This window comes from Pteronotus mesoamericanus, unplaced genomic scaffold, assembly GCF_021234165.1.
Source record: "Pteronotus mesoamericanus isolate MK-2021 breed Mesoamerican mustached bat unplaced genomic scaffold, CSHL_Meso_final contig_1203, whole genome shotgun sequence".
NCBI lineage: Eukaryota > Metazoa > Chordata > Mammalia > Chiroptera > Mormoopidae > Pteronotus > Pteronotus mesoamericanus.
The window spans coordinates 507,024-531,470 of NW_026555043.1; the positions used below are offsets into that span (position 1 = coordinate 507,024).

Here is a 24,447-nt window from a genome sequence, read left to right on the forward strand (position 1 = left end):
CGATGTGTGCCCAGGCCTATCTGTCCTTGTGTGAGTCACTCATAAAGACTCTGAGAAGTGGAGGCACCTCAAACCCTTCCGGGCCCATGCAGCCTTCTGAAGTAGCTGAGAGGACAGATTCAAAGTTGCTGATGCTCCACATAAACAATTCTGACAACAAGATTGGCCAAGGCTCCCACGGTGGCCTGGGAGCTGGACACTTTCTGCATTTGCAGACAAAAATCTTGATATTCTCTAGTGCTTTCCAATGCCGTACCTCTGCATTGCTCTTCCCTCGCCTCCCTCTGGCCAGGAAGGGCACTAGCTGCCACCACCTGATCCCTGGACGAAGTTTCCTCAGTGAAGATGGACAACGTGGGCTGCATGTTGAGAGGGACCAGATCTGCCGGCGCGCTGCATCACAATCTTCTGTGACAGCATCAGCTTTGTGGAGTGAATGATTTTTAAAAGGCATTGTCCATTTAAGGCAGCTCTTACTCTGTGGTCGAACATTTCAGATAGGGAGGAAGGAGACTGCATGTGCTTGTTAGTTACATTCAGATTATAAGATTGAAATGATAATAGTCGAATGACATCTTTAATCAACAGCTCACCGGGCAGCATTCCTGGATACGAGAGCATAAGAAACCCTTCCTCTACTTAGGGGTGCAGAGATAAAGAAGAGAGATGATTTGGAAATTCTCATAGTAGCTCCACAGAATCCCCAACATCTTATTTGGTCTTTGTTGACCCACTGCCTACGTCTTATTAAAATTACATTAATCAAGCACATTATGATGGTAATAATAGATATGAATTTTTAAATCATGTGTAAGTAATCCTACATGATATCTGTAATTGAAAACATACTTTAAAATACTTTTGATTATTTGTAGTTGTATAATTATACTTATTTTACCATTATTGCATGCCATGCATTTTTATATAATAGTGTTTGGATCAGAGTTTGAATAAGAGTATTTTTTTTCTAATTTAAAGAATTCGTGATTTTTTTGAGACAACACCATATGGGAGTTAATGAGAAAATTGGTGGCTATTACTCTAGAAAAATAATATAATAGAACTAAAAAGTGCTATTAAAAAAAAAGCCTTTAAACAACAAAGCCTGAAAACTATCTCAGCCTCCAGTGTCTGAAATATGTGTAATTTTTAAATCACCCTTGTCTAGAAAGACACCATAGATGACATAAATGAGGTGCTAAAGAGTAAGTGGACTTGGGAAAGATATTTTTGCTTATAATATTTTGAAATCAAGAGCAAAAAAAGTTCATTTAAAAAATTTAAGTCTCTGATCCATCAATTTAATGAGTCTAGTTTTTTTTCTCTTCCTTTGCTTATGTGTGCTGTCACCTAAAATAAATCCAAGCCAAAATGAGGCTTTAAAAATAAAGACATGAAAAGTTACGTTGTTTGACAAGCCTTCCAGAACACTACATCTGGACCTTCAAGCAACTGAGTCAACAAACTGAGATACGTGCTTAACGATTAACAGCACTTGTATGGGCAATGGATTTACAGAACAATCTTTATGCTGGAAGCCAATCCAATCCCCAAGGGAAGGACATCTTTTGTCTATGACAAACAAAACAATATCTTGGCTCTAGCAAACAAGGCAGTTGTGTAAACTCCCAGGCATGTTCCAGTCACTGTGCTTATTTTAACAACTCCACTAATAGGATTAAATGGGTTTAAAGATTAAAGGACTTTACTAGGGCGGGTTTCCTACATTTACAGAGTGTTTGTGGGTAAATAAAATTAGAATCAAATAACACAAATTATGGGAAATAATTTTCCGTGCCAACATTAGACAAATTTTTAAAACTTTTCCAGGGAGGCCAAAATCTTTTATGTGGCCAAAATCCTGCCTGTAAATTCATTAGTCAGATTTGCTGTATTCATAGCTTGAAGGAGGATTTGTCCAAAATGGAATAAGTCAGCCGCTCAGTCATGTCTCATTTTCCATTACACACAACATCATGCATGAAAGCACCGAGTGCATGGTCCCACAGAAGGTGGGATGTTATCATTCGTGATGCACAGGGGCCACGGAAGACTGCGCAGCGCACCCTCATTCATAAGTGCCATGGTACTGTACTTCCGGGTGCCAATGGCCAACTCCATTCTTCCCCGGTCCGATCGCCTGAGAGCCTCGAGAAGTAGTCTTCTTTTAAAGCAACAGAGACAACCTGCAATTCCGGATCAGCAGGGCCAAACATGTGTTGTGCTGAACACAAATCCCGTGTTCAGGTCAGTGTGGGAGCCACGTCCCACAGCATCCTCCTGCACTGAGGTGGTTGGAGAGGAAGTGACACATCTGCATTACACATCTGTGCAGCCCTTACAAGGGAAGAGGCCGGGCTATGGGTTTTGTGGAGTGAAAATAAACAACTTGTATAACCATCAGTAATATGTCAATGTTAAAAAATAAAAAATATCAAACAATTATGTGTGCACAATGATATATATGTATATATGTGTGAACACACACACACACATACACACACACAATTGGTAACCATTAAAAAGACTAGAAAATTGTACTGCCACCTGTGTTTAGTGGCAATTTCCAGGGATAAAATAGGCAAACAAGAAGAGGACAGTTTCTTATTCGTGAGTAATGTGGAAATACTTTAAAAAGGAAAACAGTATTCAGATTGTCAGTCTGGGAAACAATGATCTAAGAGACTATGAAAATATTTTCAACTATAAGTTATCACTTACAAGACAAGTTTTGCCTTTAGTGTGCTTTAGTATTTCTAGAAACTTCTGTATTATTTTAATGTCTTATCATATTGATGTGTGCATTAGTTGGCTCAGGTTACCATAACAAATTATCATAGATTGGGTGGCTTAATGATAGAAATTTGTTTTTTCACCATTCTGGAGACAGAAGTCCCAGATCAAGGTCCAGCAGGGTTGGTTTCTGGTGAACATCTCTTTCTAGCTTATAGATGGCTCTCCCCCGCAATGTTCCCACCTGGCTTTTCTTAGGTGTGCTTACTCTCTATGCTCTTCTTCTTAGAAGGCCACCAGTCTTAGCAGATCAGAGCCCTGCCCTTATGACCTTGTTTGACCTTAATCACTTCCTAAAGATCCTATCTCCCAATATAGTCACATTGAGGGTTAGGGCTTCAACATACCGATTGCGGTGGGGCACAATTCAGTCCACAGCAATGTGTCATTAGTGGCCTGCCCCGCACTTATTCCCACCTAACTAATTCCAAACAGAACGTCAGTTGTGTGTAAGTATCCAAGTATCCTCTGTGCAGCCAAGGGTTTGAAAGAGAGCTCAACCATCCTCCGTGGTAGGGGTTAGTTCAGGAATAAAGCTAAGACCTGATTCCAGCCAAAGACATGGGAGAGAGTCTACTGGGAGACTCTGGAACAAGTCTCTTCTCTCTAAGAAAAAAGCCTTAGAAAGAAATGGTCCCTTCTCAAGGAAGCTGCCATTCTAGCTTTGGGGTCTGTACCTGCCAGCAGTCCGAGTATCAATCAACGCTGAATGTGACAGAGGCAAAGAGGAAAACACCCAAGCCCCTGACACTATCACTGAGCTGCAGAACCAACCATCCTATACATGAACTTCCAGTTGCATGAAACGAGGGAATTTCTTGTTGCTATAATCATTATAAGTCAGAGTGTGTGCTACATGGAGCTGAAGCCATCATAAATGATCCAATTTCTGAGAAATATTTAAAATAGATCATTTTAAAGACTGTTAAAAATCACTCTCTCAGAAATTTACAACATGTATTAGTATATTAAAGACTCTGAGAATGCCTACCCTATTGTATTTGAATCAGAGTGCCCCCAATTTATTTGATAATGGGATCCTTTATTTTCTCTTCAACAAATCCCATTATTCTCAACAAAGGAAGGTGGTTGTTGAAGGACACCCCCAGGGCACAGCTGGGACAGACTTAGAAGTAGGAGAAAATGACAGAGCCTGAAATGCAGAAAAAGCAGCAAAAATCCTCTAGGGGAGAAACTGCTTGAGGGGCTTTCTAAATGCTGGGATGTTCAATGTCAATTTTTCCCCCCCGCCGTGCTGCCCTGTGGTTCCCATCACAACCACCTTTTGCCAGAGTTCTCAGTAAAACTTTGCACGAGGACATTTATTGCTGACTGCTGCGGGGGAAGGGACTCGCGGTTCTCCCACCAGATCTGGAGTCAAATTTCACTTTCCCCTGAAGAATGTCGGATGCCAGCATGCCACGTGATTTTCAGGCCTTCAAGAAGCTGCCCATGTAATGCAATATTTTGAACATTTTCTCGGCATCGTTTTGGTGGGGGAATCATGTTTGGGGACTTCTCATCTGATGAATCTGATGAACTAAGCAATGCTAAATATGTATTAAGGGAAAATAAAAACTACCAAACCCTACAAAAAAATGGACATTGCCACATGACCTTACCTGCAGAGTAGTCACAGGGAAAGGCATGTCTGTAAACATGTGTCTCGTGAGGTCCAAGACGACCACAGCAAATTCAACCAGTGAGAACTACAAAACAGCCTGCCCACATGCCCTCCACAGAGACACCTTTCAATTCTTCCTCATTGTTACTGCGATTACCAGTATTTGTGGGGCACTGTGGTCAACATCAGTCTTTCCCCATTAGTTTATAAAACCCATCAGGACAGAAACAATAGCTATTTCTAATCACCCTGCCATCCCCAGTGCCTACTGAGTGCCCCAGCTGAGGTATGTACGATGAAAGAATGAATCCGTCAGTGAATGAGACATTTAAAAACCCTCATCGATCAACTGAAGAAGTGAATCACTCATGCTCAGTGACTATAATAAAGAATAAATTTATTCCTATCATAAAATAATGTCTACAAGTGGAAGAGAATATGTCAAAGACAGTATATTTGTATCAGGTTCTGCAGAAAGACCTAAATGACAAATTATAGAAATACAGACATTTTTCCATATATATGTCTAGTGCCTAAGGCTTTGCTAGTGCTTTTCTCTCGTGCCTGCTTTGACAGGGTTGGAACCATGATTAAGTTGCCATCGGGTGGCTTTTCAGCCTCTGGCACTTCCACAGGAACAGAGGACTGCCTGCTCGGTGCCCAAGTACCGGCATGTCTTCCCTTCACACTAACTTTCCTACATGAGATCAGAAATTTGTTCTGTAATTCATTTTGTCCCTTGGGTTATCACTAAGCTGATCACAGGTTAATGAGTTGTAAAACTGCTTCAGGAAGTGAGGTCCTCCAGTGTGTGGGGACATAAACCCAGAGAGCATTGATTTCTAGAATGCTCTCCTTCTAGAACCATCATCACAGAAATCCAAAAGCACATTAAACTGAACAATCTTCTTCCTTAGATACTGAAAGTGAGGACATAGCCTGGCAGGGCAAACATGTGGGAGAAGTATCTCAAGACTACAGCCAAGTAGACACGGAGCCCTCTTTCTTTTTCTGCAAATGCCAAAAAAAAAAGAAAAAGAAAAAAGTATGTATCTTTTTTTTTTTTGTAAATGCCAAACCACAGACCCAGACAGTTTGACAAATGAGCAGGATCATGAAGAACCCTGAAGAAGAGGGTTAAGGGAGTGGAATAGCTGATATATGAGGAGAGAGGTTTTTGAAAAATCTCATTATGAAGTGACCCAGCCAAACAATGACTTTGCTGAGAAGGTGCAGACGTACTTCTGCTTTGCACTTAGAAGTAAACCCCAGAGCAGCTTCAGAACAAAATGAGTCGTTCCAACAGGATGTGAGTAGAAGTGAAAGGAAAAAATTAAAAATGGAAAAGTCCAGACCCAGTGTCAGGACGAAATTCCTCACAGGAGAAGGTGGTGTTACCCTGTGAACATCTTCCCCGACGCCCAGCCGTCTCACCTGCAGACAAGGGACTTCGGGGCAGACCGCGTTCCTCCCTACTGTGCCTCTCCCTTGGCCCAGCAGGCTGGCCAGAGGGCCCTATTATTTCCATTTAGTGTGTGTGATCGTTAAATGCAAACAGCTTTTGTGTTTTTTGTAGAACGGTTAGAATAAACATAGAACACACTCCAAAATTATTAGGTTTTTTGAACAACCTTCAGAATCGGGCTACCAGGGTGATGTGCACTTGAGAGAGTGCGTCGAGCCATGTCCTTTATATGCTAGTCCTCACTGTGTTGAGAAACACAGCACCTTATTGCCACGGGCCCCAGCACCCTGAGTGAGACTCACGAATCCCGCCTCCCTCTCTGTGCCTGTTTGGTGCCAAATTTTCAGCACCTCAGCCTTGCCATTACGCAAAACCTACTCAGCATGAGAAGCTGGTCTGGTGAGCTGCAGGGTCAAGATCAAAAAAGAAAAAAAAGCCATGAGGGGCCACAGCGACACGGTGACACCTTCAGTTTGCCACTTTCAAATCAGGAAGGCAGGTTTTGGGTTTTCCAAACAGAAAAAATAATAATAATAAATTGAAGTTCCTAAAAAAGCTATTTTCTCCAAATGCCTTGGACACAACACCTCTATAAATATAAAGTCACCTCTTTATAACACTATACTACTATTATCTTTAGAAATGCACGCCAGTTTGTAGGCGAGGTGATTTGAGGCTGTGATACCCATGGCAACCAAGAGATGGCGCTGGGCTGCAGGTGGGCTCAGGACTGTGGGTCGCTGCCACCTGGACTGCCTTGCCTGTTTCTGAGCCTCATTGACTCTTGGTCTTGTTTTGGAAACACTGCTTTCCTCCCCTGCTATCGCCTGACCATTGCCCAGAGTCCCTCTTCCCCTTTATTATTATAACTCTGCCACTGCATTATTTAACTTCATAATGGCATCATGTAATTGGGGACTTTTGTATTAACTCTGAAAAGCATTTTGGGGGGATTCATTTGGCCTGGAACATGCCACATAAAATGGGATTGTATTATGTGTGATGATGATTACTATGATTAGGGCGGGCCATTTTCAAAGACAAATTATTTCAGCCTGGAGGAAACAGAGGCCTGAGGCTGCCTCTTTCCATTTTCGAGCCCTCTGGCTCTAGTAAAACTGTCCACTCCACATGTTTTATTTATTCATTCCAGTCATTTAATCATTTCTGCTTTTAAATACTGAGAAGAAAAAGTTATAGTGCTGCAGCATGGTGTGGTGAAAATGGACTTGGGTATTCTTATCAGGAGAACTGGAATTTTACCTCCCCTCTTCTACCTGCTACCTCTGCAAATTACAGGAAAGCACCTATTTTGAACTCAAAGTCTCTATCTATCAAGTGAACCTAATGGAAGGAGTGCCTTCCACTTTTCCTTCTGCATAAGACATTTAAAGATTTTATGGAAATTAAAAACTTACTGCTATGCCACGGAGCGTAAAATTGTTTTACCCTTTAAAAAGTATTGTAGAGATACTTAAATTGAAAAAAATTTAGCAATACTGGAAAACAGGAATGAGAATATCCCAAGGAGAAAGTTAATTTATGGCCCCACCACTCAGAAATAATTAGAGTTATTGATATGCTTCTTTAAATGTTTTACTGTGTATATTTTCGAGGCAAAGGGTACTTTATTTTTTACTGATGTATTGAAATATACTTGATGTACAATAAATTATACACATTTAAAGTGCACAATTTGGTAAGATTTGACATATGTATGCACCTTGAAACACCACCACAATCAAGATAAGGAACACGTCCCTCAGCCCCAGGTGTTTCCTCCTGCCTCTTTGCAAACTTTCTCTCCCACTCCTCCTCTACCCCGACCCTTGTCTCCAGATTGTCTCTCACCCACTTTCTGTCACAGTATTTTATTAGAATTTTATATAAATGGAATCATACAGCATGCACTTTCGGGTCTGGCTTCTTTCACTCAGCATAATTATTTTCAGATTTACTCATGTTGTAGTCTATCTTAATAGATTCATCTTTTTATTGCTGAGTAATATTACATCATATGGAAATATTAGACTTTATCTATTCATCAGTTAATGAACATAGGGTTGTTTTCAGTTTGGGGCCATTACAAATAAAGCAGCTATGAACATTTGCACACATCTTTGTAAAAATATATACTGTCATTTCTATTGGGTAAATACATAAAAAGAGAATAATCATATTTTAGGTGTATGTTCAATTATTTAAAAGCTACCAGACTGTTTTCCAAAATGACTGTACCATTTTTACATTTCTACCAGTAGAGTGTATGCATTTGAATTTATCCACATCTTTGCCAATGCTTATGATGGCCAATCTTTTTAATTTTAACTATTATAATAAATGTAGTAAGTGTAAAGTGGTATATCACCTTGTGGTTTTAATATGCATTTCCCTGAATATTAATGTTGATCATGTCTTACATACATATTTGCCTGTATATCTTCTTTGGCAATATATCTTTTACTCATTTTTTAATTGAATTGTTCACTTTGTTACTATTGAATTTTAAGTGTCTTTTACATATATAGGATAAACTCCTTGATAAGATAAATGACTGAAAAATATTGTCTCCCAATCTGTGTCCTGAATCTTCATTCTCTTAAATAGTGCCTTTAGCAGAAATTTTCAATTTTGATGAAGTACAATTTATTCATTCAACACGTAATGGATTGTCCTTTTAATGCTGCATCTAAAGAATTTCTGCCTAGCTAAAGGTCACAAAGGTTTCCCATATGTTTTCTTCCAGAAATTTCATAGCTGTAGATTGCATGTTTAAATCTATCATCCACTTTATGGTCATCTTTGTTTATGGTGTGAAGTACAGGCCAAAATTAATCTTTGGATATCAAGTTTTCTAATAACCACATGTACTGACCAGACTATTGTTTCTCTGTGGAATTTGCCTATGCCAAAAATTAATTGACCCTGTACATGTGGGTTTATTTCTAAACTGTTTATTCTGTTTTATTAATCTATTTGTCAGTCTTGACATCAATACCACACTGTCTTGATTACTGTAGCTTTATAGTAAGTCTTGAAATATAGTATTGTTAATCCACCAACTTTGTTCTTTTTTTTTTTTTCAAAACTGCATTTGCTATTCTAGGTCTTTTGCATTTCCGTAAGAACCTTAGAATCAATTTTTCTATTTCTATCCAAAAAAAATTCTCACAACTTTGGGAATGCATTCAATCTATAAATCAATTTAGGGAAAATTGGCATCTTAACAACATGGAGTCTTCTGAGCCATGAACTCTATTTCTCTACTTATTCAGGTCTTCATAAATTTGTTTCAGCAATATTTTGTAGTTTGTAGTATACAGATCTTTTGCATATTTTGTTAGATTTATCCCTATTTCATATTTTTGTTATTGTAAATTATATTTTGAAAAATTTGTTTTTGAATGGTTTGTTGTACCATGTAGAAATAAAGTGTATTTTTGTATGTTGATGTTGCATCCTGGAACTTCGGTGAATTCAATTAATAGTTCTATAGCTTGTGTGTGTGTGTGTGTGTGTGTGTGTGTGTGTGTAGATTCTACCAGAACTTCTACATAGACAATGATATCATTTGCAAATGAATAGTTTTTCTTTTTGTTTTATCCACCTGAATGTCTCTCTCTTCTTGCGTCTTTGCCCTGATTAGAATTTCCAGTACAATCTTGAATAGGAGTGGCAAGAGTGGACATTCTAGTCTTGCTTCTGATCCTGGGGAAAACATTCTGTCTTTCATCATTAAGCATGATGTTACCTAATGGTTTTCATGGGTATGATTTACTGAGGAAGCCTCTCTCTCTTACTGAATTTTTATCAGGAAATAATGTTGAATTTTGTCAAATGCTTTTTCTGTGTCTGTTGAGATAATCATATCCTGTATTTTTTTTAGTTTTTTATATAAATTATATGCAATGACTTCTGCATGTTAAACTAATCTTGCATTTCTGGGATAAATCCCAATTGGTCTTGATTAATTGATATGAATTTTCTAAAACTGGGTTGAAGATATTTGTATCTCGATTCATAAGAAATGTTAGCTAGTACCTTTCTTTTCTTGTAAAGTCTTTTATCAGGGTAATGCTGGCCTCACAGAAAAAGTTAGGAAGTAATTCCTCCCCTTCAATTTTCTGGAAGAGTATGTATGGAATTGCTAGCATTTATTATTTATTATTTAAATGTTTGGTACAACCATCGGTGAAGCCCTTTGGGACTTTTGTGGTGATGCATTCAATTCATTTAATAACAGGGTTCTTTTGGTTTTTAATTTCTTCCTGAATGAACTTTGGTAGTTTACATCTGTTGAGGAATTTTCTCCACCTCATCTAAGTTGTCAGTTTTATTGGCATAAAGTTGATCATAATATTCTCATACTATCCTTTTCACATCTGTGGGTCTTAGAGCAATTTTGTCTCTCATTTCTGATAATGGTAATTTGTGTCTTCTCTCTCTTTTTTCCTAATCATTGTGGATAAGAAGTTTATAAATTTTATTGATCCTCTCAAACAATAAGTTTTTTGACTAGACTAATTTTTCTCTATTGTTTTTCTTTTGCTGTTTCACTGATTTCTATTCTGATCCTTCTTATTTCCTTTCTTTCACTCACTTTGAGTTTTGAACTTGTTTTTTAAAGATGACATTTGAGATCATTAATTAGATATCTTTCTACCTTTCTTCTATTCTAACATGCAGTTTATAACATCTAGTTTTTAAATTTCCCCCAAGTATGTGGCATCCTGGAGATTTTAATATGTTGCATTTCATTTTTACTTGGCTCAAAATATTTTCTATTTTCTTTTTTGATTTCTTCTTCAACCCATGGTTTCTTTGGAAGTATGTTATTTAATTTCCAAAATGTGGGGGGGGGGGTCTTTCTCTTATTGATTTCTAGTTTAATTTCATTGTGGTCAGAGAACATACTTTATATCACCTTAATGCTTATAAATGTATTTTAACTGGTTTTATGGCCTATAATATTGTCTATCTTTGTGAATATTTCATGTGCACTTGAAATATATATTCTGCTCTTTCTCTCTACTGATTTTATCAATTATTGAAAGAGGGTTATTAAAATCTTCAACTACAATTACGGATACATCTACTGCTCCTTTCAATTATATCAGTTTTTACTTAGTTTTGAAGCTGTTTTTAGGTGCATAACACATAGAATTTCATACTTTTAAGGTGATGCTCCACTGCTTTTCCATTTGTACAGTTTCCAAAGAGAAGTCTTGTTGTATTGTTATCTTAATGCCTGTGTCCATAATGTGTCTCTTTTTTTTTTCTGGCTGCCTTTAAGACTTTTTCTTTATCACTGGTTTTGAGCAATTTGATTATGGCTAGTCTTAGAGGAATTTTCTTCATGTCTCTTGTGGTTTATTGAAGCCATTATTTCTTGATATGTCTTCTGTCCCCACTTCTTTCCTCTCACCAGGGACTCTAATTACGTATGTGTATAGCAGGCTGTTTGAACTTGTCCCGTGATTCACAGGGGCTCCTTTCTCTTCTTTTCTTTTTCTTTATTCTTTTTTTTTCTCTGTGCTTCATTTTGGAAACTTTCTGTTGCTAGGTCTTTGAGTTTACTTATCCTTTCTCTGCCATGTCTGATTTGCCTTAGTTCAATCCATTTTATTTGCTCCTTGCACACTGCAGCTTTCAGCTCTAGAAGTTCAATTTGGGTCTTTTTTAATATCTTGTTTCTTTTCTTAAACTCTGAACATATGAAATATAGTTAGGAAAACTTTTGAATGTTCTTGCCTTATAATTCAAACATCTGTTCTAGTTCTGGGTTGTTTCTGATTTAACGATTTACCTCCTCACTACGGGTAGCATTTTCCTGTTTCTTTGCATGCCTCATAATTTTTTATTGGATTCTAGATATTATGACTTTTACCTTGTTGAGTGCTAAATATTTTTTTATTCCAATAAATATTCTGAAGCTCTATTCTAAGATGCAGTGAAGCTTCTTGGGAACAGTTTTCTCTGTCCAGGTCTTGCTTTTTCTACCCGATAGGCGGGACCTGCGCTGTGCTCAGTTTGGAGCTATCTGCTCCACACTACTGAGGCAGGATTCTTCTGTGTATTTTCCTGGGTTGTCTGCCCCACACACCATGAAGCTTTCCAGTCTGCCTTGCAGAACTACACATTATTTCAAGTCCCATCTGAGCACCAAGCATGGTTCCCTCCATTCCTTGAAGGTGGTCTTTCCCCGGCTTTGGGTCATTTCTGTACAAGTGCACACTGATGAATGTTCAGCAGAGTACTTGAAGGGGAACGTCCGAAGATCTCCAGAGCTTTCTCTCATTGTGCAGCTCTCTCCCTTACCATAGTACTCTGTCCTATCAAGTCTAAGCTCCGTGGTTTCTCCATCCCCTCAGCTCAGGCCAACTACGAGGCTGTACCCGGGGTGCCCCTTCCTCTAATATTCAGCCCAGATGCTCTCTCCATACAGTGACCATGAAAAGTGAAGGCTCACCTCTCAGTGCTCACCATCCTTCTTTGCCTAATGGTGAGTATCTTTAAAAATGCTTTTATATATTTTTATCTGTAGCCCAATTTTTTTCAGGTAGGAAGATAAATCTAACCTCAGTTCTTCCATCTCGGCCTGAAGCAGAAGTCATGTGTATATTTTTAAGTTGTTGAGATCACACTGCATTTTGAACTTTTGAACCTTACTTTTCCTATTTGATATTTTATCATAAGCTATTACCACTGGCAAACATCATCCCTAACCTATTTTTGGATGTTGCTAAATAACATTACAATGCATAACTATATCATTTTTACTATGCATTCCCTGTTATCAAACTTTTTCTGCTTATAGTATTTCCAATTACGAATATAACTATGATGATATTGTTGTGCATAAATTTTCATCCACCTTTCTCAATGATTCCTTTAGACAGATTTCAAAAGTGACAAAATTGAGTTAAAGAACGAGAACTTAAAAAAAATCTTGATATACATCACCACGTTGTCTTCATGAAGGCTTGATCAATCTACTTTTTTTTTAGGAGCATATGTGAGTGCTAATCGTATTGAATCCTCACCAACAATAAATATTATCATTTTCCAAAATCTTTGCTTCTCTGATTTGTGAAACTGGTGTCTTGATTTAAATTGTGTTTCTCTGATTACTGGCAAATCGAATATTGTGAGTTTATCAGTTTTTCTAGTCCCTGGTTGTAAACCATGTACTCCCGTTCTTTTACTGCCTGGTAAGATATCAGAGCTTTCCAGACCAATCTGTGAGCTCCCGGGCCTTACTCTTTTGCCATATACTCCAGCCATACGGACACCCACCATTTTCTTATACTGTTGTGTTTTACATTTGCTTCTGTCTCTGCCTGGAAGGCTACTCTTTTACAACCGTAACGTGGAAGCTGCTTTCCTATTGCACACCGAGAGCGGCCCTCCCGCTGTCTCTGCCTGCCAGTTGCTGGGTAGGCGAAGATTCTCCTTCTTTGAACATCCTGCCACTGTCACATTTATCTTATTGGTTTACGTCCTGATGCGCGCACACATCTGTAAACTCCATGAGGACAAGGATAACATATTTCCATATCAAAGCCCACGCATCTCTGCTGATAATAAGTGCCCTGAAATACTTACTCAATGAATAAATGCTTAAAAGAATGCAACTCAGACAAGCCAAAACGACCGCTCGTTCATTAAACCAGCATTTATTGAATACCTACTACATACTACCTGAAAGAAATTCAAACTTCATTTACAAGAATTCCCTTCTTTTAAAAGGCAATCTATTGTTTCAAGCCATTTTTCTCATTGGTTCTAATATATTTAATGACCACATGAAATTAATATTAAACTAGCACTGTAATTGGACTTAGACAGAAAGCCTCCAATCTATTTCTATCCTGCAATGTCTGCCTAAATTCCTAAAAGCAATGAGCTTTTGATGGCTGCACAGCCACGCGATGGCTTCCTTTTGACCCTTCCCTTCCCGGCTAATTGAATTGGCCTGCCTCTGCTGAGTGAGTACATCTCCAGACACCGCACCCACTCCCAGCCCCACAGGAAAAGCAGTGCATTTCCCTCCACATAAGCTCTATGATTTGTGATGTCTCAGTGTGGAATCAATCCCTGAAGAATCTGGTAACGGCCTAGGAAAATTATCAGCTTCCTCAAAGCAAAGGATGAAGGTCATAGTGGAATCTCCTGACAAGGGTCTTTCTGTACCTCTACCCAGTTCTTCAAACGTCTTCTCCTGAATGTCTGTGGGCAGGAAATATTGTGAGGAAGGTGTGACTTACAGAAAGATGCAAACCTCCTTGAAGAGCTCCATGCTGAGTCAGGCTGGGCCAGAAGATGAACTTCTATGGCAAGTGAAAGTTCCGAAGAGCCTGCCTCCAAGCTCCAGAGGGAAATTGGGGGCAAATCCATAGAGAAGTATGGGCAACACAAGTGTTAGCAGATGAAGATGGAAATGGAGGGTTTGTAAAGAAGCCTTGCCAGGCCCTGGCCAGCGTGGCTGAGTGGGTTGGAATGTCACGGGTTCCGTTTCCGGTCAGGGTTCGGTCCCCAGTCAGGGTGCTTCTGAGAGGCAACTGATTGATGTTTTTCTCTTATATCAATGTTTCGCTCCCTCTCTTACTATTCCTTCTCCTCTCTCTAGAATCAATGAGTATGTCCTCCAGTGAAGATAAAAAGAAAAAAAGAAAAAGAAAAAGAACGCTCACTAGGTAGGTACATGCAGGGCCACCCCAGGATACGAAGGGCCCAGGAAGTTTTGTTTGGGTGTTTCCTGAGCTTCTGTCTTCACAAACAATTGGCCTCAAAAATCAACATGCCGGCAACATTCTGTCTGCCCCATCTCACATTATGCTCAGGAAGAAAGAGCACACCAGACAGTGGGAATGATTTGACTGCCACGCCATGTTCCTGGAAATCAAGGACTGGCCATGGGAACCTCAAGACAACCTCGTACACATGAGATCCAGAGCTCCACTCCCCCCTCGAGGCCTCAGGCCCACCTCAATCAGGTGACAGGAGATCAGGAAGCACCCCAAAGAGGGAGAAACAAGAACTAGAAGCCCCGTCCAGATTGCACAGCCAGCCCCAGGCCATCTCAGCTGACAGAGGAGAACTTTACGCATTTCAAGGAAATCGTTCCTCAGCGGGGGGGCCCCTTGAGGCCCAGGGCCCAGAGCAGAGGCCCTTCCTGCTCAGCTTTGAGGGCGTCTCTGGATAAAGACGTTATGAGAGCATTTCCATAGAGCAGGAAACCAGCCCATTTTACAAGCCCAGCACTGGGTCAGAATGGATCCTGCATTGCTACTGTTGCCATAAGCTGTCCTGTCAGCAGCACAAGGACAGGGCGCACCTTTTTCTGTCTTCAAGCCCCCACACCTGGCACCCAGACAACACAGAGAACACTGTCAAGTAAATATTAAAAATCCTAGTCCAGGGCGTATTCCTTTTGCATCATCTAGTAGAGCAGCTTAGAGAAACAAATGTCTTGAAATTAGGACAGAAGGCTTGGTCTGACCTCTCTGGGTTTCCGTGACCTCATGTAAAGAGGAAGAAGTTGGACCGGCAGACCCCCAAGGAACTTCCATCTTTAGCCCTTATGACTCAAATATCTATGGCTGGCTCTAATCAGTGAGAGATCACTGGCTTCCCAGGAAGATGAAAGGGATTTAAACCAACAGACCTTGTTGCCAAGGTTTAATACATGTAGGAAACTATTCATTCCGCCATCAGCTACAAGCTTGGAGTCAGGTGGCAAACACACTAATCACTGTCAGTAAGTTGAGCCCACGTTGTACACCCCCAATGTCAGCACTTGGGCAGCTGGACTGGAATTGTTTTGTTCCTCTTCCAAGGTATTTGAGTCCAAGTGATCTGGAGCACACAGCATCTGAATCCCCAATGTGAGCCTGTGCCCCGGAGCTCACAGAGTCTAATTATATTGAGCAGAGAGCAGCAAAGTCACAAAGCCATTAATGAGGGTGAGGAGGGGAAAATGAATGCCCAGGGAGGGATTCAGGAGTTATTTTGAGAAAGGGGAAAATTTGCTTCTTTGTCTCAGTGATAAAGCAGCTGAGTCATCCAATCGCTCATGATCTCGGGGAACCCATTAGTTTTGCTTGAGTCTCCCCTCATCTGTCAGCTACTAGAATCAGAGGAAGGAGAGCGGTGCGATGATCGGAGAGAGCCCAGGAGGCCTGGCTTTGGGAAAACGCAGTGATTTGGAGGGGAGGGAGCGAAGGAGCGGGACACTGTTTATAGCTCGTAAATTGAAGATGAAATCACCATAAAGAGTTGCCAATGAAGCCAGGCCCAGTAATCCCGCACTTAGGCAAAGCTCAGATGGCAGAGCTGCCCTGAGATCAGGGCTTTGAAAGGAGAAGATCGTCTAACACTATTCTAAGCTCAAGAAGCTGTTGGGATAGACAACAGGAGACTAAGCTGAAGAATTTGCTTACGAGGCTTATGTGAGACCCAAAAGGTCCATCGCTGACCGCCGCCAAGGTGTTTAAACCCAACGGAGCACATGGCCTCCAGCCCCATGGCCCCGTGGTAACCCAGGCCCCTGGCAGCCCCTGAGCCAAAACAGTAGAAACCATAGCATGAGGATCCTGCTGAAAACCTGAGAGGATGTTGAGGGGTGGGAGTCTTGGAGATCCCCCCTCAGCAAGGCCCTGAACGACATACTTCCCGACCTCTGGTGGTCTAGGGAAAGCCACAGAGAAGATGAAGGCGAGGCACAAAGGTGCAATCTCAGCCTGCGGGATGTCCCGAGTTCTCTCCCCCAGTGAGTGGTGCAATGTCAGGGAATATGATGGCGTTTAAGGACCAGCCTCTGCCAGGAATAACACCCCATTCTGATTGGGTCTGATGTTTCTGAAGGCCAGGCACCACAATTTTAAGTCGTGGGAGATATACTAATGGTAACGGCAGGGTCCCAGCTTCAAAGGTGGGGTGAAGAATTACGGTGTGAGGATCTCACAGGATCAGCCGGGATGTAGAAATGGTCAAGTGGACGTGGCTGGTATTATTACCAAGACCCTCAGGCCCCTCCTGGAAATGAGAAAATAAGGGTGCAGCTCCAAGAGAAGGTGTTGAGACACAAATACAGCTTTTCTAAGGTCCTAAGATGAGTTGTTCACAACAAGCCATCCATCTTTGTCTCAATAAATTTTCTTAGTAAGTTGAGACAAATACCATTGTAGTGGCAATAAACAAACTTGTCTACAGTACAACAAGCTAGCAACAACAGCTAGCTCACCCTGGTCCAGTAGCATTTCTTCTTCTTCAGTTCTATAAAAACCGTCGCTACCACCCCCCCGCCCCGCCATTCTAAAGCTTCAGCTGAACTGATCGTCAAACCAAATACTGGAAGTCTATCTCCACCGGCAAACAAAGTGCTAATGTGAATGCTGCCTGCGGCGTCCCTTCAAACACAGATCTCCTTCTGCCGCTCTTGCCAGTTCCTCAGACAACACTAAGTGAGAGATGGAAGAGCGCACATTGTTCCTTCCCTCTGGTGAGCGACACTTTGTTCTCTCTGACACTGCTGGTTGCTGTTTCTCTCGCTCTTAGAATGAGTTCCCAGAAGGCACCTCAGATCCTCATGCAATAGAGCTCTTGGTAAGCCTGTGACATCCATTTCCCACTCCTGTTCAAAAACCGTGGCGCCCCACCCACATGGGGGGTCGGCATAGGATCGAGGAAGAAGAAGATAATAAAAATGAAGGGGCTACTACAGCACCCACTCAGCAAATGCTGGCTTTTCTTGTCTTTTTTTTTTTTTTTAAGATTGTATTTATTTTTAGAGAAAGGGGAAGGGAGGCAGAAAGAGGAGGAAAGAAACATCAGTGTGAGAGAGAAACATCAATCGGTGGCCTCTTGTACATTCCCCAACTGGGGACCAAACCTGCAACCCGGCCTGTGCCCTGACCAGGAATCAAACCCAAACTGGCAACCTTCTGCTTTGCAAGACAATGCCAACCAGCTGAGCCACACCAGTTAGAGTGACTTTTCATTATTAGATAGTTTATTCACAAAAAAAAAATATTTTGAATTGAAGAATTTCTTTTGAATTGGATTAAAAGTCAACCATACAGGCCCTTGCGTAGGCCCTATGGAGAACAGCAAGATAAAAACGACTTGATTTCAACCCTTAGAAAATATAGAATTAAGAGGGGAGAGAAGACACTCAGAACAATGCAGTGCAGAGGTGAAGCCGACGAAGCTAACGGGAAAGGTGAACAAAGTGCAGGGGAAGCGCGGAGGAGGGAAGACGCCTGTCCGGCGAGGCGGAGCCGGTGCCACAGGTGGGGCCCGAGAGCAGGAGCATGTCTAGCACTCAGGAAGCAGCAGAGCCATTCCGCAGGAGGGGAAGCCCGGGACGCTCAGGGCCTGCCACATGCAGGAACCGGGAGCCAGAAAGGGAGATGAGGGCAGGGATAAAAGATGAGGATGGACAGAACCTGGGACACGTTCACGATTGCTTTGGAGTCAAGGAAGAGCAGTAGTCGGACAAAAACTGCTCGGACGAAGGTGATGGCCATGCGGAAGCAGGTGCAGGCCAGCCCCAACACGTGCCACGGAAACTGCCAGCCCGGTGGGAATATGGGGTGTGAGGAAGGGCCGGGCCAGCCGCCTCCCTGGGAGTCAGGGCTGGCGCGAGGCCACAGAGGGTCAGTGACATTGCTCTGCAGGCCCCTTCTCTCTGGAAGGCGTGCGGTGTGTGCCGCTGTCATAAATCTTGCCCTGAGTACGACCTGGAGACGGCGCTCTGCTGGGAGACAGCTGCAGGGCTAATTTTAGGTCCATGCTGGGGAAGTGGGGCAGGTCTAATCTCCAGGGCAGGGAGGAAACAGTGACACGCACTGGGCATCGGTTCCTACACGTGTCCCGGGATAACTCCCACAGCCCGCTGCCCTCGGAGGGGGCGCTCAGGAGGCCAGCCATGCCCCTCACGCGGTCCCTCATCCCCTTCCCAGAAGACCCTTCCCTCCCACTGGTTCGGGCACCCGAGTGGAGCTCAGGAGAATCCACTGGGCACATTTTAGTTACTCCTTGGGGGATGGAGTTCAGGGGAGAAGGTGCGTGCTGGCCGAAACGTCCCATCTCCACATATTTGTACTAAGAACAATGAACAATATCATGCACATCAAAGCTTGCAACATTTTTACACCTTGTTCCTTAATGCCTGCAACCCTCCTAGGAGTTAGGACTTGCTCTTCACACTCTGAGGGTGATCTAGAAAGATGGCTACAGTACAGGTCTTCTGATTTTAACACCTTTGTTCATATCTTGTTGTTGGGGGCTGGGGGTGAGGTGGAAAACAAGGCAGCACTGGGAAAGAATCTGAAGGCAGAGGGTACACACATTTATTTAGGCTTTGAGAGGAAACACCCATTAGATTGAGCAAAAGGCTCCTCTATCATTAAGCAAATTGTTCCATGAGTGTGAGCCATCTAGACGGTAACAGAAATTTAAACAAACTTTAACAGCTTATGATTGTCTTACATATGGTAGTTTCGAAATAAAATACTGGAAGCAGACTGTGTAAGACACTTGGGTGGTGGTTTAAGAGCTAAGGCTCGTGTTATCAGACAGGTTTTAAATCCCAGGGCTTTTACTTAAATCTTAGCACGTTACTTAACTTTTCTCAGCTTCCATTTTTTTTCCCCCTGTAAAATTGGGGACAGTAATAGCACCTGCTTTGCAGAGTAGATTATCAAATAAGATAAATTTATGTGTGAAGAGTTTAGCACAGGGCAGGGCATATAAAAAATGCCACAGTAATGACAGCTGTGTTGTAACGGGAGGGGACAAACAGGTCTTCCATAGAGGTTTTATAGTTTGTCATTTGGTTCAGGAAGGGGAAGCTACCCACAACCCAGCTACAGGCAACCACTAATCTGTTCTCCGTCACTGCAAACAAACTTCGCCTGACCTAGAACTTCATTTGAATGGAATCATAAAATACACATGTTTTTATACCTTTCTTCCATTTGCCCAGACTAGAATTTTAGGGATCTATCCATATTGTTGCTGGTATCAATAGCTTATCCTTTTTACTGCTGATCAGTTTTTATTGTATAGCTACACCAGTTTGTTTATCCATTCATTTATTGGTGGACATTGAGGTTGTTTCCAGTTTTTTCACTATTAGAAATAAAGCTTTTATTAATATTCTTTTAAAAAAGTGGGGAGATCACGTTGCCCCAATTTTACAGGAAAAAAAATAAAGAAATGCAGAAATATGCCTGAGGTCCCTGAAGGTTCCTTTTGCCATTGGAAACATCCCTGGTGTTACTTTCCCAAGTTCCAGAGGCACCTGAGTCACATCTGTACATGAATTCAACTCCCCCTGCGGGAGAAGAGCAGCAAAGAGACAAGCCTAAAGTTCGAGAAGGGGACTTCGTGCTTTGTCGCCTGCTCTCCCCTCCACTGCCTGAATGCGGAAGACAACGAGGATGAAAAAGGGGCTGTCCTAACCCTCACAAGACTGGGAGGGGGCTGCCTGGCAGCCTTATGAACTTGGAGACCAAAAGTAACCACACAGGATGGTCTGAACCTAAAAATTCCTAACAGAAGCGAGGTATTGCGGGCAGGTGCATCCTCAGCCTACAGCTTCCTTGGCAAAGGTCAACCTTTAAAGTGAGCCTGTCTATTGCATTTTTGCATCTATGATAACACACTTTTGAAATATCGGAGGAGCCTCCTTTTCCAGACCCCTCAGGGCACAATCTCCCACCAGAATAGAGGCCACAGAACCCCTTACTGTTATCTTGTTCCCTCACATACCATCTCTGTGTGCAGTAAATATTCACCGTTAACTGTCCTGTACCCACCAATGGAAGAGAAGGATGTGTCCCTGTTTTATGTTTTATCCGATCCCAGAGATTTCCCCAATTTGTTTTTTCCCACCCCCCTAATCTACACCAACGGATTTCTTGTAACCCTCCTTCCATCTCCCCCTTGGACTCTCCTGTATAAAGTCGGCTGCAAATTGCCATTCTCAATTCACTGAGATTTTGCTTCCTGGCCATTGTGGTCAGTTTGACCCAAATAAACTAAAAGATGTTCTACAGGCTTGGACATTTCTCACATTGACAACAATAAAAGGTGAGAGGGCCCTAGCAGGAAGGGGCTCCATGCCCAGCTTAGCTGGGAAGGGCTTCCCCGAGAAGCCCTCCAAACAACGCGGCCCCCGGTGGGCAGAGGTGACTGGGTGAGACGCACATGCGCCCAGGCCCAGCAGACATCCTGCAGATTTTTCACATACTGTCGGGGAAGCAACCACATATTCCTGAGCTGCCAAATGGATGAAGAGACCAGCAGCAGATCAGAAGAGGCCATGTGAATAGGGTTAAAGGGCAAAGTTTATGGGTTGGTAGCCAAGGGAGAGGTTAGGACTGCAGATATCAGCAGTGAAGACCGGCATACGGTGTTAAAAACCAGATGTGTCCATATCCAAGTCCTATCTCTCCCCATGGACACAGATGGACATTTAAGATGGAAATGAAGTATAATTACAGAAAGTCACCAGTTTATTTTTGGGCTTGTTACGGAGTTTGTGACCCTGAAGTATTATTCTTACTATTTGAGAATTATTTAGTAGAATTTAGTTGAATCCCATTTTGTAAGACATTTGCACTTTGATGGGAGGTGTCTAAAATGAGGTCAACAGAACACTGACTCCCAAGGAAAGAGAGTTTCCCAACAAAAAAACAGTTCCCTGGCCCAACCAGCTTTAGAGCAGGATATACTACAAGCCCATCTCAGATACTCTGAAGGTGTGCTGGCTTGACAAAGGCTTTGCGAAGTCTTACAGTAAAGAAAATCAACCAGACTTTCTTTAAGCCAGTACTTCTCAATACATTGGAGGAGGGATTTTTTTTTCCCTGAGACATAACGTATTTCACTCTAGGAAAACGCTGGTGTGGAGAGCTGTAGGTGAGGACAGATGATAATGGCGTTCCTGGGGCGACCCCAAGAGAAAAATCTCCGGGTGGAACGTGAGCCCGAGATTGAGGCTGGGCTGCGGAGAGTATCATGGCTGGGCATGGAAATGCTCCTTTGCGGAACGACCCCATCTATCTTGAAAATTGGCTGAATCGTTTCTAATATTCTTTCAAGGTCCTCGCTGAGTCACTCTCAGAAATGATGGCTCTTAATGGTTCCAAATATCTCTAACGCCTTCATGTCTAACCATCTCCCTTTTTAAGACGGTGATTCACTCCACTCCAGCATGCCAGAGAGAACGGTAGAGTTTCATTTTCCAATCATAAAAAACATCTGAAAACCAGCCCACAACCATGATGAACGACTGTAAGGCCCAGAGATTTAACGGGCTGGCCCCTGAGGAATGTCACCTTTCCCTGTCATTTCTGGACTCTCCCTTAAGGACTGTACTCATGGTAGAGTTGTTGGGAGTACAAAGAAGAAGTGAAGTCTTCAGGCAGAAAGCCTAGGCTTTGAAGTCAGAAAGATCTGGATACCAATCCCAGCTCTGCTTTTTGTAGCACTGTGACTGTGGATGAGGCTCTTCCCACACTCTCGTTTCCTCGTGTGAAAATGAGGGTAATAATATATCCACTCGGGGTTGTTGCAAGGATTACAGGAAATGACGCATGGGTTGGGGGGGCGGTATAATTTGTCATTGATCAAATAAAGCCATCATATGATATCTGTAAGGCAGGGAAGTTATCACCCAATGGAGCTGGAAGCACCATGAGAATATATATGAGGTCATCTCCATCTCTGCATCTATTATGCACAAATGGCAAAAGTACTCACGAAAGAACTCCATACCTGATTATTCGGGTACGCTTCCTGGTGTAAGGAGTGATGACCTTGAAAAGCAGCTCCATTGCTCCGTTGATTCCCAGCATGGCTCCCGTGGTGACTGAGGAGGACAAAAGCACAATGGTTACTGAGCTCTCTGAGCCCAGCCTTACTGTCAGCATGACAGAGTGAACCGGAAGGGGAGGGGAGGTGCATCGCCTTCCTGAACAAAGGCGGCTTAAAAGCAGAGAAACTCTACGGTCTTTTGCTCCCTGGCTGGAGGTAAAGATCACCTAAATAGCCCACATTCTCTTCTCACACCATCTTCTTCCCAAAAGGGGTCCAAGCCATCACATCATTTTTTTCATTCTCTGATGGCCCATTGCACCTCCGCACTGTATTCTTAATCAGAACAGTCAAGGCAATTGCTCAACAGAAGATTTTTCTGTATGCAGACTTTGGGTTTCTGCCAATGACTTCGATTCAGGCTGTTTCACCAGCCACCGAGTTCCCATAAGATACATACATGCATGCACACATACGACGATGCACACATATAAGCGTGCATACGTACGGGCAGACACATACACACAGTGCCAGTATCTTCTAAAACACTTTCTTAAACATATGCTGCCATTTGGAAACAGCACAATGAAAAAAGTTACAGATGGGTGGGTTAAGGTTCCATACAACTTGGATCGACTCCTTGAAAATGTTCAAGGGCAACCTAGTAAGGAAGAGAGCACCTTTTCTTTTCCATCCATGTTCCAAATCCCCTACCACTGTTGTGCTTGGATCCCCCGTGACTGCAGCTAAGACTTGACGGCGCCTCTATCCACCATTATGTCAAAGGAGGCACCAGTGCTTCCTGCTCAGAGGTGAGGAGCCTGGGAAAGTCTTGCCTTTTTGCCCAACTGGATAGTTACAAAACTAGAGCCATAGATCTGAATAATAGAAACTCAAAGGGGTTTCTGGCCATCCCAGTGACTTGGACACATAATTTCTGGATGTCATTTTCCTCTCCAGTGATGCCCCAGCCTCTCTGCAACGTATCCCCAGTGCCCCACGCCACATTGCTCACTTTAGGAACAACTCCAGTCACATCAAAAAAAAAAAAATGGTATCCACAGGATACGTAATGGAATTGGTTTAGCAGGAGGCAAACGTTTCAGTGGCAGTGGGAGAAAGAAGGAAGGTTATCTTCCAAGGTATGACTTGGTTTTTTCTTTCCTCCACAGCATCGGCCTGGTGAAACAGAGCCAGCCTTGTTCCAGGGGGTACGAGTAGGAACAAGGGGGTCATGGAGAAGCAGAGAGAAACAAGGGAGGCTTACACTGGCTTGCTCCAAGCCCCGGGAAAGGAGGATAAGTGGAAATCTTAAGGCTCTAATGAAGATCTCAGAGAGAGACTGAGGCTGATGCCTTAGCTATACAAGGAGCGCATGTTCCTGGCATGTCCTCTGTGCATGCATCCCTCCTCACGTGGCTACAGGCAGCAATGGCCTGGGTCAGAACTCAGGGGCTGAACACCTTCGTCCTGCCGATCTGTCTTCCACTCTCATGGCTACCACTTCCAATTCGGGAAAACACGCTAGAGCAATCTCTTGGCAAAGAATTAAGTAACATGTTAGTATTAAGTAGAGTGAAGGAGAGAGTGTTAACAGCAGAAATTCTAACATGGGTGATGTTAGACTTGGAACTGGGGGAGGATAACAATAAGAAATCTTCGCTGAATTCTTCCATGCTGGGTGCCTGCCCAAGGTTAGACCTCCGACAGTTCTATAAATATCCCCATTGGCCGTCTT

At 42.5% G+C, this 24,447-nt stretch overlaps 1 protein-coding gene across 1 annotated transcript in view; it reads right to left on the reverse strand.

Annotated features, from left to right (window-relative positions):
- AGBL1 (AGBL carboxypeptidase 1) overlaps positions 1–24,447 on the reverse strand; it is a gene marked incomplete at its 3' end in the record, with an annotated part of 285,253 nt that overhangs the window by 250,164 nt on the left and 10,642 nt on the right. Inside the window, exon 5 of the mRNA XM_054585108.1 lies at positions 22,671–22,764. Coding sequence (XP_054441083.1) covers positions 22,671–22,764 — 94 coding nt within the window. The remainder of the gene's footprint in view (positions 1–22,670; positions 22,765–24,447) is intronic.